This window comes from Prionailurus viverrinus, chromosome C2 (genome assembly GCF_022837055.1).
Source record: "Prionailurus viverrinus isolate Anna chromosome C2, UM_Priviv_1.0, whole genome shotgun sequence".
In the NCBI taxonomy this organism is placed as follows: Eukaryota; Metazoa; Chordata; class Mammalia; order Carnivora; family Felidae; genus Prionailurus; species Prionailurus viverrinus.
This window is the reverse complement of record NC_062569.1, coordinates 460,790-476,371: the sequence shown is the minus strand read 5'-3', so window position 1 is coordinate 476,371 and position 15,582 is coordinate 460,790. Positions and strand designations below refer to the sequence as shown.

The following is a 15,582-nucleotide window of genomic DNA, read 5'->3' as shown; positions in this document are numbered from 1 at the left end:
CATCACAAGGAGAAAATTTTTTTCTTGTTTTCTTCTTTTTGCTGTATCTCTGTGAAAAGATGGATGTTAGCTGAACCAGTTGTAATGATCTGACGATATATATAAACCCAACCATCATGCTGTATGCTTTAAACTTATACCATAATATGTATCAATTAATTCTCAATAAGACTGGAAAATGTTTAATAATTAAAAAATAATTTTTTAAAATTGAAAAGACTTGAAAGATATAAAGTAAGATATTAAATGGTTATCTCTGCTCAAATGATAGGTGATTTGGAGGTTTGTTTTCTTGGTGCTTGCCTGTTTTTTCAAAAGTTTAATATTAAGCATTTAGAACTTTCTTATAATTGGAAAGTCACAATTCCAGAACACTAATGTGAAATGTTTTAAGTATAGTGATATATAAAATACATACAAATACTTCCTTTTTTAATTTTTTTAAAATTTATTTTTAAGAGAGACAGAGTGCGAGCAGCAGGGGAAGAGAGAGAGAGGGAGACAGAGAATTGAAAGCAGGCTCCAGGCTCCAAATTGTCAGCACAGAGCCTGACACAGGGCTTGAACTCATGAACCACGAGATCATGACCTGAGCTGAAGTCCGAAGCTTAACCGACTGAGCCACCCAGGCACCCCATATAGATACTTCTAATGAGAAAAATAAATTTATGTTCATAAATACCATCTGAAAATAAAAATCATTTGAAGCTTTTTATCTGAAAGAAAACAAATGTAACTTTAATTGTTCATAATAACTTTAAATGACAGCCTGTATAATTAAAAGTGATGTCAGGGGCGCCTGGGTGGCGCAGTCGGTTAAGCGTCCGACTTCAGCCAGGTCACGATCTCGCGGTCCGGGAGTTCGAGCCCCGCGTCGGGCTCTGGGCTGATGGCTCGGAGCCTGGAGCCTGTTTCCGATTCTGTGTCTCCCTCTCTCTCTGCCCCTCCCCCGTTCATGCTCTGTCTCTCTCTGTCCCAAAAATAAATAAACGTTGAAAAAAAATTAAAAAAAAAAAAAGTGATGTCAAAAGCTGAGAAAATATATTATTTCTATTAGTTTTTTTCTTAAGCAACAGTGGAATTTTTAAGTCAATATTATTTTAAATAATACAGAGTTGTGTTTTTGGTTGGCCATCAGGTGGTGGTTTAATTAACATCTAATAAATTCTAATATGTCTGGTAAGCCTCAGCTTAATATGGAATACAGAGATACTCACTTGTACTTTTTAACCATAATCTCCTTATAGCATAGATTTTCAGAAGAGGTGACTATTAAAGAAGAAAAAGAAAATATTTTTGAAGTTTGCAAAAGGTCTGTAACATTTTTAATTATGTAACTTTAAAATAGTCAAATAATTTGTATTTTGAGTGTGTTTTTCATTCTCTGCTTTATGTACTTGGGCCACTATGCCGTAAGCCATATATGGGTATTGTTAAATTGGTGTATCAGGTACCCACAGATGTCAGCGATACTGTAAGTTACCTTAAAGCTGTCACAAAGATTTTTGAGCCATTAAAATATTTTTCAAGGAAGGAGTAAAGAGTAGTGATAAAAGAAAAAAGAATGTGTACATGACATTTGTGAAGGTAAAAGCAGCTGAAATCAGATGAATATTGCAGTTTGCAGGTATCTGACATGGTTGTGGTCATGAGTACTGCAAGTTACAGTACACTCACTAGAATATATGCAAAACAAAACTTAGAGTTGGAAGATACCTTGGAGATCACCTGACCATCGTGCACTCCCATTTTGCTGTTGAGGCAAGGTACACTCAAATCAGGTGACAAATGTGTTCAAGTCTTTTTATGTTAAGACGTAGTTTTCAAAGTGTGATTCTTGTAGTGGCAGCAGCATCTGGGAATGAGTCAGAAATGCAAATTATTTGGTCCCATCCCTGATTTGCTAAATCAGAAACTCTGGAGATGGAGCCCATCAGTCTGTGTTTCAACAGCGCCCCTTAGGTAGTCCTAAGATGTGCTCAAGTTTGAGAACCATTGTATTAAGGAAAAGCTAGGTAAGAATTAGATTGGCACAGAAACCCAGTACGATTCATGACCATTTGAAAATTTTTAAAGGAAAAAAATGACAATTTAACTTTTTATTCTATTGAAAGCATTTTGCTTACAAACTAAATAGTGTCATTGCAGCCTGCAGAGTTTTATCATGATTTTGGATCTACCATAATGACCAGGAATGTTGACATTGAAGTCACTACATTACCCTTGGCCTCAGTCATCCAATCAAAAACAAAAAGAGTTTTATTAGATCATGTCTTCCATCTGTACAATTCCATAATTCTTATTTGTTTATTGTATGTTATTGCTTTTGTTTTGAGGGAGGTTATTATTGAATGCACATATTAATTATGTCCCAAGTTGGAAAGAGAAGTATCTTTATTTTCTGTGTAATTTTTAAGCCCCGTCAATGCTAGTAAGTTTCAACTGTTGTAAGTGTGGGACCCTTTTCTATTTTTATTCTCCACTGGTCCACGGAACCCCAGCTGAAAAAGCTTGTTAGAATTGTTTTTAAGATGAAATATATTATCTGAGAGATCTTTCTCCAAAAAACTGATTTCCTCATCTATTAGTTGTCTGTTAGTCAGCTTTGAGATACTTCCTCCTCTCCCCCTTGCTTAAGTTATTTCTTTTTCTAGGTAAGTGAAACTCCAGAAAACTCTTTTTTTTTGGGGGGGGGGGTTAATTTTATTTTAATTTAATTTAATTTAATTTTTTATTTTTAAAAATTTACATCCAAATTAGTTAGCATATAGTGCAACAATGATTTCAGGTAGATTCCTTAGTGCCCCTTACCCATTTAGCCCATCCCCCCTCCCACAACCCCTCTAGTAACCCTCAGTTTGTTTTCCATATTTATGAGTCTCTTCTGTTTTGTCCCCCTCCCTGTTTTTATATTATTTTGGTTTCCCTTCCCTTATGTTCATCGGTTTTGTCTCTTAAAGTCCTCATATGAGTGAAGTCATATGATTTTTGTCTTTCTCTGACTACTTTCACTTAGCATAATACTCCCCAGTTCCATCCACGTAGTTGCAAATGGCAAGATTTCATTCTTTTTGATTGCCGAGTAACACTCCATTGTATATATATACACCACATCTCCTTTATCCATTCATCCATTGATGGACATTTGGGCTCTTTCCATACTTTGGCTATTGTTGATAGTGAGGCTATAAACATGGGGGTGTATGTGTCCCTTCGAAACAGCACACCTATATCCCGTGGATAAATGCCTAATAGTGCAATTGCTGGGTCATAGGGTAGTTCTATTTTTAGTTTTTTGAGGAACCTCCATACTGTTTTCCAGAGTGGCTGCACCAGCTTGCATTGCCACCTACAATGCAAAAGAGATCCTCTTTCTCCGCATCCTCGCCAACATCTGTTGTTGCCTGAGTTGTTAATGTTAGCCATTCTGACAGGTGTGAGGTGGTATCTCATTGTGGTTTTGATTTGTATTTCCCTGATGATGAGTGATGTTGAGCATTTTTTCACGTGTCGGTTGGGCATCTGGATGTCTTCTTTGGAGAAGTGTCTGTTCAAGTCTTTTGCCCATTTCTTCACTGGATTTTTTTTGGGGGGGGGTGTTGAGTTTGATGAGTTCTTTATAGATTTTGGATACTGGCCTTTTATCTGATATGTCATTTGGAAATATCTTCTCCCATTCTGTCGGTTGACTTTTAGTTTTGGTGATTGTTTCCTTCACTGTACAGAAGCTTTTTATTTTGATGAGGTCCCAGTAGTTCATTTTTGCTTTTGTTTCCCTTGACTCCGGAGATGTGTTGAGTAAGAAGTTGCTGCGGCCAAGATCAAAGAGGTTTTTGCCTGCTTTCTCCTCGAGGATTTTGATGGCCTCCTGTCTTACATTGAGGTCTTTCATCCATTTTGAGTTTATTTTTGTGTATGGTGTAAGAAAGGGTCCAGGTTCATTCTTCTGCATGTCACTGTCCAGTTTTCCCAGCACCACTTGCTGAAGAGACTGTCTTCATTCCATTGGATATTCTTTCCTGCTTTGTCCAGCAAACTCTTTTTAAGTTTTTCTAAAATTGGTTATATAGGATCTCACATATTAAAATAGAGTTGAAACTTTTTATTTTTGTTTATTTTTTTAATGTTTATTTATATTTGAGAGAGAGAGTAAACAGGGGAGGGGCAGAGAGAGAGGGAGACACAGAACTCCAAAAGGGTTCCAGGCTCTGTGCTATCAGCCCAGAGCCCAGCACAGGGCTCAAACTCACAAACTGTGAGATCATGACCTGAGCCAAAGTCAGATGCTTAACCGACTGAGCCACCCAGGTGCCCCTAGTTGAAACTGTTTAAATCAGCAACCAAGGACAGTAAATTTTTTATACCTTCTTCCCAAAGGAAGCTCTCAAGTACATGTATAAATTTATTAAATATACTTATCCCAAAGAATTAATTTATAACTCATTCTTTTTTCACTATACTATCAATAGAATAATTGGATAATCTTTTCTGTTAGAATGCCAGCTCAGTGCCTCCTTGGACATTTTGTCTGGCATAATCAAAAGTATTGTGCTCAGGGCAGCTGGGTGGCTTGGTCAGTTGAGCATCCGACTTCGGCTCAGGTCATGATCTCATGGTTCATGGGTTCGAGACCTGTGTCGGGCTCTGTGCTGACCGCTCAGAGCCTGGAGAATGCTTCGGATTCTGTGTCTGCCCCTCTCCCTCTGCCCCTCCCCCACTCATGCTCTGTCTCGCTCTGTCTCTCAAAAGTGAATAAAGATTTTTAAAAAAAAATTTTTTGGGGCACCTGGGTGGCTCAGTCGGTTGGGTGGCCGACTTTGGCTCAGGTCATGATCTCGCGGTCAGTGAGTTCAAGCCCCGCATCGGGCTCTGTGCTGACAGCTCAGAGCCTGGAGCCTGTTTTGGATTCTGTGTCTCCCTCTCTTTGACTCTCCCCCGTTCATGCTCTCTCTCTGTCTTAAAAATAAATAAACGTTAAAAAAAAAAATTAAAAAAATTTTTTTTAAAAAGTGTTCTGCTCTAGTTTTAACCCAACCACCTTACTCCTGCCTCTACCCTGGCCATTCAACAAGCATTGGTTTTCTATGTAAGAAGGCAGGAACGCTTACTGAAAATAATGAAGAATCATAGTATGGTAACAGTATACAGCATGGTATATAGTATATACATAGTGTTAGGTTGTGTTTCCACTCGATTCTCATTACTTTAGAGGTTTTAGAATAAATTTAAATTCTGATTTTGTTTTTTTCTGCTCATACAGCAAAGATCCTAAAAATTCAGAGATGGTTGGTGAATGTCAGTTATCAACATTGGCCCCCAAACCTCTGTGCTTATCAGTGCCACCTTTGAATCTAAGTGCTCATCAAGAAGACATATTACTGAAGCCCTGGATGAATGGTACTATTTTCTTAATATAATTATGTTGGCTTTTGATAGTATAGAAATGATGTGGGAGATTTTTTTCACCAAAAGCAAAAAAGGTTAAAAAAATCAAAACCAGCCTAGAATATGTTAAAATTAGGAAGTTTGTATACCTTTACTTAATACTTTTGATGGAACAATTTCTTAAATATCTGTACTTACGTGATAGTTGTAGTGCAAATAAATTATAGGTTATACCTAAAATATTCATATTTTAGTTGAATATTTTAGAATTATAATGTATTTTAAAATTTGTGTTAGTTTTTTTGAAAATCCATAAAGCTTTTGAACAAAATAAGCTAGATTGAGGAATGAATTTGGAAACAATAAATTTTCTTTATGTAGCTCATACCTAATTGTCCCTTCCTGTTGTTGACTTCGTGCTTCCTGGTGTCGTGTAGGACTGCAGCATGTCCAGATGATTGTGTGTTTTATCTTAAAAAGCCTTAACAGATTTTATAATGGAAATTACAGCAAAACTCTGCAGCAGAAACTTCAGCTTTTTCCAAATTCTGTCTGAATGCTGCCAACTGAAAAATGAAATTATTTAAAATAAAAAAATAAAATATCTTTAGAAAAAAACATTTCCAGATGTCCTAATTCTCATTTTAAAGGACCAACATTAAGGAATAGGGTGCCTGGTATATTAGTCAGCTCAGGCAGCCATAATAAAATACCACAGACTAGATGGCCTAAACAACAGAAATTTATTTCACACGGTTCTGGAGGCTAGAAGTCTTAAGATCAGGGTTCTGGCAGGGTCTAGTTTCTAGCTCTCTTCCTGGCTTACAGATGGCTGCCTTGTTGCTAAGTCCTCACATGGCTTTTCCTTGGTGCATGTGCATGGAGAGAGAGCAAGCTCTCTGCTGTCTCTTATAAGAGCATTAATTCCATCAGCTCAGGGTCTCTTCCTTATGACCCCATTTAACCTTAATTAGTTCTGTAAAAGACCCTATCTTCAAATAAACTCACACTGAGGTTTAGGGCTTGAACATATGAATTTGTGGGGTTCATTTCATAACACTTAGGTTTGTCAGTAATTTACTTAGAGATTTTAATTGTCTATCATATTTGTTTAACATGGAGACTGTCATTTGAGTGCACTGTTCAGTGCTGCTGTTTTAAGGCTTTTAAGAAAGTATCTTCAGCTTAAAATGAGTTTAAAATTTTACAGTTAGGCGTAGAAATACTTAAGGAGCACCAAAGATGTAAATAATTTCACAGGAATACACATGGCAGCATAGTCTGTGAACTGAGAATGAGTGGTCCAAAGTGAAACTTTAAAGCAGATAGTAGTAGTCATCTGTTCATTGTTATGAAGGGAAGAAGCTATAACATATTGGTATTTGATGTGATTCTTAATCATTTCTAGATTTCAGATTTCCAGGAAAACATTCTCTCTTAAAGCTGCAGAATCCTGAAACTTGTGAAATATTTAAGAGGGAAAAAAATATAGGGGTAAGTCCCCCATTTAAAAACAAAATCTTACAAAGCACATATTTTGGTTGTATTTCCCTATCATTTGTTAAGCACTTCTGGACGTTTACAGAGTTTGAATGACACTTGGTGATGAGAAGCAGAAAATGAGTAGTAACTCAGAGGATATTCACATATAATGTAAGAAGTTGAAAGCAGAAGGCTGGGCAGGCGGGGTGGAGAAGGGATATCCAAAACAGAAAATACAGGATGGATAGTTCCTGGTGATAGAAGAGAAAACTAGCGATTTAAAGCTGTTTATAGGAAAAGTTTGTTGTATATATTTTTAATCTGTCATTTCTCTTTCTGTTAATCAGAAAAGCTAAGGAAAATCTGAGTTCTAAATAAATGCATCTGAAATATGGTACATATTGTAAATAGGACTAACTTTTTGTAAAAGCAAACAGGGCAAGTATGTGAGAAAGGGAGGGGATGTAAAACTTTTAAAAACATGTAAAGTAAAACAGTAGTAAAAGTAAAAGTAAAAACTTTGATGGAGTATTTTCAAAATATTGCAAAAAAGTCAGACAAACCACTTTGAGTTGTTTTTTTTTTCATTATTTTTGAAAATATAAATTAAGTTGGGAGTTTTATTTTTTTATCAAGTCAGCAAGCAATTTGTCTTGGTGCAGTTTTGGGTGTAATTTCTGGTTCCTTCAAATGCTATCTTACCTGATTATGGTATTTTTTTACAATTAACACAGAAAGAAAATTTATTTAATTTTCTAGGTGTTCCAGAAGCCCCTAGGGTTGATGCTACCCCATAGATACTGCAAATTTCATTTTAATACATTACGTGGCTGTGAGCGATCACAATGCAAGTTTGCTCATGTGCCTGAGCAAGGGGATGAAAAGGTAAAATATGTAAAGTCTTTGAAGTAGAGATTGTTTTCAGATTATCTCAGCTATATGTTTTAAGTCAGATTTTCATTAACCCCTAATAGCATAGATGAGCTTTGTCTGGTTTTGTGCTTTAAATAAATCATCCAATCTGTATTCTTTTGTTTCTGGCTTCTTTTTGCTCAATATTTTTGAGATTCATCTATATTTTTTTATTAAATTATAAACATTTCTTTCTCATTGTAATATTGAATATTCCATTTTGTGAGTATATCAAAATTTATTTTATTGATAAATATTACTTTTGATTCATTGGATTTCTGAATTTGGGAATTACAGTAGTGATGTTATCAGTGTTCTTTCGTGTGTCTCTTGGTGAACATATGTGTACTTTCTGATGAGTTATACTTAAAACTGGAATTGCTGAGTCATAGGATCTGCATATATTCAACGTTAGTTGATAGTACCAAACAGATTTCCAAGGTGGTCTGCCCAATTACACTTTTTCACCAGCAATGTCTGAGAGTTCAGCTTGCTTCATAGCGTTACCAGCTCTTGGTATTTTAATTTCAGCCATTCTAGTGAGTGGGGAGTGATGTCTTCCTTGATGACTTACGAAGCTGAGCATCTTTCAAAATCATTATCGGACACTTGGATACACTCTTTTTGGAAATCTCTAAATATTTTGCCTATATTCTATGGGATTGTCTTTTTCTTATATACCTTAAGAATTCTTTATATATTCTGGGTATAAGTTATTTATTGAGTATGTGTATAGCAGATAACTTTTACTACTGTAAACGTTGCCTTTTCACCCTCTTAAGGTGTCTTTTGGTAAACAGAACTTCTTAATTTCTACGTAGTCCGATTCTGTCGATCCTTTTACGGTGTTAACTTTTTGCATCCTGTTGGAAAATCTTTGCCAAGATCATGAAGATGTTCTCTTATATTTTTTCCTTTAAAAAGTCTGTTGTTTTATCTTGGCATTTAGAACACAAAGCCACCTGGAATTGATTTTTGGTTTTCATGTGAAAACAAGGTCAAGATAAATATTTTTTCCGCATGAGGATCCCTTTGTAAGCCAACACCATTTACTTAAAAAAAAAAACATCCTTTTCCCCTATTGCACTTCAGGGTCACTGTGTCATAAATCAGCTAATTATATATGAGTGGTTCTGTTTCTAGGCTCTTTGTTCTAATCCATTGCTCAATGTGTTTATCCTTGAGTCAGTAAATGGCTATTTTTTAAATGACCTAAATAAGTTTTTTTTAAATTTTGAATATTCAGGAATTTCCTTCCCTCCCCAATTGCTTGCTAATCTTGCTATTTCCTTGACTATTTCTTTGTCAGAACATCTGTAAAATTAAGTTTTTATAGTGAATTCAGTATATATTTCAAATCTGTGAGTTAACCAACATCAGTTTTTTTATTCCATTGCTTTAAGTTCACTTTGAGAATAAGCAGAAAGATAGGATTGAAATTTTGTCTTCTTTAGGAAATATAAAAAGGTAACGTTATATTTTTCATTACTTGTAGGTTTGTATGGATGTGTTTAAGAAATATATAAGCATCAACGAGCTGTGTTTGCTACAACGTGCAGGTATGAGACAGGGATGATTACTATAAATTCAAGAATGTGAGTATTTCAAGCAATGTGCAATTGTATCTTACAGTTTGAAAGTAAATTCAATACTTGTAAGTATGAAAACTGAATGCCTTAGAGTGGTTCTATTGGTGTTACAAATGATTAAAAATAAGTGTGGCATTTTGGTTACTAAAAAATTATAATCCACCTAGCACTATCATTTTCTAAAACTAAATTGCATGATATAGATAGAAATTTTATGTATGTGTGTAAGACAAAAATATAACATAGATAATTGGCTTAAAATCTTTCTGAAGGGATGTTTCAGAAACTAGATCTTCCCTACGTCTTTATCCTTCTCTTTTAACACTTACCCCTTGAGGCCGATGCACCATCCATACTGAGTTCTGTTCAGTTCCCTAAGCAGGACAGGCTGTGTTATAATATCAGAGCCACTGCTGTCCCTGCTGTCTATCTGGGATGCCTTTCTTTCATCCGTCTTCCCCACAGCAAAGACCTATTTATCTCGCAAGTTTTAGTCACAGGAAATAGGATTACCTCCTCTGTCAGCCGTTATCTGACTCTACTGCCTCATCCCATTCTCTGTCACCGTCTCCCCCTACTACACCTTGAGTGTCAAGAGGAAGGGACCAAGCTTATTTATATTTGTCACGCTGACACAGCCACCCAAGCCACATAGTATCATGGTAATAGAACATGTTAGCTGCATATTCATCAGCTTGAAATCTCATTTGGTTAAAAACAAAATTTCTGACTAGTTTATTATTTGTTTTGCTGAGTGACATCATCTCCCCAAGGATTAAAGGAAGCGTCTGAGGGAACTGCTATGACTGAACTTACTCTTACAGTAAGGAGGAAGTAGGCAAGGGAGAAGTAATAGGAGCCTATATAGAGAATGTACCCATCACCCAGGCATTGATGGGAGAAGCTGCATGATTGGATGTCAATGAACATGTATATTCCAGAAATAATTCCGTAGCATGAGATGTGGAAGAAAAGTGGATGACATGAAAAAAAAAAAAACAGGAAAACTCCCAAAATTGTAATTCTGATTGTGTAAACATCTAGTGTATCAGGAGAAATATATTTGAATTTAGTTTTCAACGTTTATTTATTTTTGGGACAGAGAGAGACAGAGCATGAACGGGGGAGGGGCAGAGAGAGAGGGAGACACAGAATCAGAAACAGGCTCCAGGCTCTGAGCCATCAGCCCAGAGCCTGACGCGGGGCTCGAACTCACGGACCGCGAGATCGTGACCCGGCTGAAGTCGGACGCTTAACCGACTGCGCCACCCAGGCGCCCCTGAATTTAGTTTTAAAACAACAAATATAGGGATGGGTGGTGGCGTCTGTGCACGGAGGAGGTGGAGGAGGCCCCTGGCACCCGCTTCTTGCCCCTGAGCCAGTGCCAAGTGGTGTAGAGCCGGGGCAGGACCCGGAGCTGAGCCGGCTGGGCAGGCTCTGACTCCCTGCCACGGCCCAGAACTTCCATTGGGTGGACATCGACAAGTTTGATGAGGATAGGTTCCTGGGCAAGCAGGAGGAGGCAGCGGTGGCCACACCATGCCCGGACCCTGGTGAGGTGGATGGCCTTCTGCAGCAAGGGGGCGTGCTTCGAGCATTCCGTTCAGCCTTGCAGAACTGTCCCATCAACACCAAGAATCAGGCCGTGAAGGAACGGTCCCAGAGCATGGTGCTGAAAGTACTTACAGATTTTAAGAGCAGAGCAATTGAGCAGGCTGTGCATTCACTGGACAGAAATGGCATTGACTTGCCAATCAAGTACATTTATAAAGGGTTTGAGAAGCCCACAGAAAACAGCAGCGCAGTGTTACCCCAATGGCATGAAAAGGCATTAGCAGTAGGAGGACTAGGCTCCATTATGAGTTCTCACAGCAAGAAAGACTTTAAAAAGAAAAAAAATAAGGCCTCCTCTTATCTTGAGAAGAATTTTGGATGCACAGGCTGATGAAGAAGGGATTGACACTGGACCATCTTCCTAGGAATTCCCAGCTAAACTATTTCAGGACATGCATCCGCTGAAGTGTATTTTATTTTCAAGGTGGAGGGAGAAGTCGTCTGTTTCTTAAATCCTTTGTAGGACCTGATAGTCTATGCCTTTGTCTGCAAGTAACACAGAACTGATGTTGTAACTGCCTGCTGGAGTGGCTGGCGCATCTTGGCCAGGTGTCCATGTGTGCTCTGCCTATTTAAAATGGAGGAGGGACTATCTGAGCAGGTACAGATCCAAGGGCTGTGGTAAAAGGCAGAGCCTTGTTTTTTTGAAGTAGTAAAACTTCCAGGATTTGTACAGACATCCCTGGGAAGATGGGGCTCTCTTGGGTTCATTGTAAAGTGCCTACTGCATCAATAAAGCTCTTGGCTTATTAGAATGTAAAAAAGATAATAATAATTAACAAATAAATAAAAAACAAATACAGAGAACAAAAATAAAGACCTATAATGAATGAAAGTTGGTAAGAACCTGTGGAAATTATGTTTGGTGTGAAAACAGAAACTTAGATCAGTGGAACAGAATAGATAGCTCAGAATAGAACTAATATTACATATAAAGAATTTTAATATTTAGAAAGACCAGAGAGTTTGGTAAGGGAAGACTCATTTAATGAATGATGTTAGGATAACTAGATACCATTTTAGAAAGAGAAACGAATACCACAGGTATAAGGTGTAGGTCTAACTGCTCAGGCTCTACAGAGAACCTACATTGGTACACAGGGGAAGTTACCGAGTGGGTAGGACTCCTCATCCCCTATTTATCCATAGGTCCTCTTTTATATATTTTATATTTGATTTTACACATAAAATTCTCTTTCTGGAAGCAATTTTTGAATGTTTTACTTAGAAATAATTTCAAATTTCCAGGAAGTTGCAAAACTTAAAATAATACAAAGAATACCCACATATCCTTACTTTAATGTTTGCACTCATTCTCTCTATCCCCCTCTCCTTCTCTCCTTATGTGCATGTGTGTGCATGTGTGTGGTATACATGCACACACAACATTTTTTTCCCTGAACCATCCAAAAGTAGGTTACATGCATCATGGCTTTTTACTCCTAAATACTTCAGTGTATATTTCCTAAAAACAGGATATCCTCTTATGTAACCATGGCACATTTATCAACTCAGTAAATTTAACATTGGGTACAATACTTTTGTCTAATCTACATTTGTATTCAAATTCTGTCAGTTAACCCATAATGTTCTTACATCATTTTCCCCTCCAGATCAGGATCAGTCATTACATTTAGTTGTTCTCTTTATGCTCCTTTATTATAGAACACTACCATTGTCTTTCTTTGATATGTGTGTGTGTGTGTGTGTGTGTGTGTATGTGTGTGTATGTATCTGTCTTCCCACCTAGATAACAACTGCACTGGCAGAATCTGGTACAACTGTTTTAGAACTCCAGAGTCTGTTGAAGGTTTGCAACTTCTATGAGAAGACTTTAGGGATAAATTGGAGTTAATTTCAGTCCGTTTCAGCTCTTAGCACAGTAACAACTGCCCATGCCTCATCAGAGCCATTTAATGGGCAGCCACACATGACTTCCTGGAGCAGTTTGCACACAGCTTGTGAGAGCCAGAGTGGAGAAGAAAGATGCTGTCCCCCAAATTATCAGGGATCTACACTCAGATTGCTGATTGCTGCTTCTAATCACAGGTGCAAAGGGATGGGCAGCTCTTATTGCACTTTTCCCCATTGTTGCAAGCGCCTCTCCTTCCTGCTAGTGACTCCAGAGGATTTAAAGAGCTAGCAACCTTTTTTTTTTTTTTTATCCTCCCTTTCAATTTTCTCTTTTTTCCTTTACGGGAACAATTAGAGGCTAGGATATTCAAAAACAACTGCTGTATCCATTTATGGAGAAAACTAAAAAGTGACTATGCATGGGAAAGGCTCAGAAAAGACCTGAGTATACCTTAAGTTCACACATTATATAGTAATAAAAGTTTCAATATAGTAAGAAGATATAATAGTTATAAACATTTATATACCTAAAGACAGACCATCAAAATGTATAAAGCAAAAATTGACAGAATTAGGGACAGTTTTCCAATAATAGAGATTTCAGTACCCAATTCACAATAATGTATTGAGCAACCTGATAAAAGAGCCCTTGACACAACATACCAAATAGGTCTAACAGACATATACAGAATATTCTACCCAATAACAATAGCATACACATTCTTTTTGTGAACACATAGGACATTTTCCAGGATAGACAATATGTTAGGCCATAAATTAAGTCTCAACAGATTTGAAAGATACATATTACACAAAGTGTCTTCTGTGACTACAATAGGATAAAATTAGAAATCAGTAACAGAAGGAAAACTGGAAAAATCACAAAAACGGTGGAAGTTGAACAGGTATATCAAAGGAGAAATTAGAAAAAACTTAGAGACAAATGAAGATGAAGCAGAAATACCAAAACGTATGGGATGCAGTGAACGTGCTGCTAAGAAGGAAGTTTAAGGCTTTAAAGGCTTACATTAAGAAACAAGAAAGATCTTAAATCAACAACCTACCTTTACAACTTAAGAAACTAGAGGAAGAAAAACAAACTAAACCCAAAGCTAGCAGAAGGAAGGAAATGATAAAACTTACAGCAGAGATAAAGGGAATAGAGAATAGAAAAACAATGAGAAAGAAAATCAGTGAAACTGAAAGTTGGTTCTTAAACCATCAAAATGAACAAACCTTTAGCTAGATTGACTAAGAAAAAAGGAATATTCAAGTTACCAAAATAAAAACTGAAAGACATTAATGATTCTACAGAAAATAAAAACAATTATAAAAGAATACTATGAATAATTGTACACAAAACTAGATGAACTAATTCCTAGAAACCCAAAACCTGCCAAGACTAAGTGATGTCAAAATCCAAATAGACCTATAACTAGTAAGGGGATTAAATCAGTAATCAGAAGGCTCCTGACATAATCCCTGCACCCAATGGCTTCATTTGTGAGTTTTACCAAACATTTAGAAAAGAGCTAATACCAGGACGCCTGGGTGGCTCAATCAGTTAAGCAGCTGACTTCAGCTCAGGTCATGATCTGGTGGTTTGTGGGTTCAAGCCGTGCATCAAGCTCTCTGCTGTCAGCACAGAGCCCGCTTTGGATCCCCGGTCTCCCTCTCCTTCTCTCTCCACGTGTGCACTTTCTCTCTCTCTCTCTCTCTCTCTCTCTCTCTCTCTCTCTCAAAATAAGTGTAAAGAAAAAAAAGAACCAATAGCCGTTATTCTCAATCTTTCCCAGAAAGTTGAAGAGGAGGGAACACGTGCTTACTCATTCTATGAGGTTGAGTTAGTCATTATTTTGATAGCGAGCAAAGCAAAGACACTAAAGAAAACTACAAATCAGTATCCTTTATGAAACTGATAAAAATTCCTCAACAGAATACTAGCAGACCAAAGTCAGCAGCACATTCAGAGGATTATACATCATGACCAAGTGGGATTTTATTCTTGGAATTGCAAGGATAGTTCAACATACAAAATCAAAGCAATACACCACAGTAACAGAATGAAAGAGAAAAACCACATATTCCTTTCAATTGATGCAGAAAAAGCATGTGGTAAAATTCAACATTCTTTCATGATAAAAACACTCCAAAAAACTGGGAATAAGAGGAGACTGATGTAAAAGCTGTATAAGTTTCTCCCACTATCTGAAAGTAAAGTGTTCTTAGGAAACCTTTCATAAGCCAAAGTGACATAAAGTGGAGAAGCAGTTACCATTTTGTAGAAGTGAAAATCCTCTTTAGGTTTCTCTGTTAGTGAAAATAGGTACAGGCATACCTCAGAGATGTTGTGAGTTCTGTTCCAGACCACTGCAATAAAATGAATATAGAAAAAATAAGTCAGATGAATTTTTTGTTTCCTGGTAAATACAACATTTATATATTATAGTCTGTTAAGTGTGTAATAGGAAAAAACAATGTGCATATGAACCTTAGTTAAACTTTATTGCTAAAAAATTCTAACCATCATCTAAGCCCTCCGTTAGTCCTAAACACTGATCACAGGTCACCACAACAGACGTAATAATGAAAAAGTTTGAAATATTTCAAGAATTACCAAAAGGTGACACACAGACATGAAATGAGCAAGTGCTATCGGAAAAATTGTGCCAATAGGTTTACTTGATGTAGGGTTCCCACAAATCTTTAATTTGTAAAAAAAAATGCAGTGTCTGCAAAGTACAGT

The 15,582-nt window shown here is 36.9% G+C and overlaps 1 protein-coding gene and 1 pseudogene across 5 annotated transcripts in view; both read left to right on the top strand.

The window, feature by feature from the left end:
- Nucleotides 1-15,582, top strand: part of TOPAZ1 (testis and ovary specific TOPAZ 1) — a 102,527-nt gene that overhangs the window by 28,627 nt on the left and 58,318 nt on the right. For all 5 annotated transcript variants that reach the window (XM_047876596.1, XM_047876593.1, XM_047876595.1 and 2 more), the window contains 5 exons: nt 1,248-1,312; nt 5,261-5,397; nt 6,794-6,879; nt 7,627-7,752; nt 9,275-9,338. In XM_047876596.1, coding sequence (XP_047732552.1) covers nt 1,248-1,312; nt 5,261-5,397; nt 6,794-6,879; nt 7,627-7,752; nt 9,275-9,338 — 478 coding nt within the window. The remainder of the gene's footprint in view (nt 1-1,247; nt 1,313-5,260; nt 5,398-6,793; nt 6,880-7,626; nt 7,753-9,274; nt 9,339-15,582) is intronic.
- On the top strand, nt 10,171-11,564 carry LOC125174731 (actin-related protein 2/3 complex subunit 5-like protein; annotated as a pseudogene).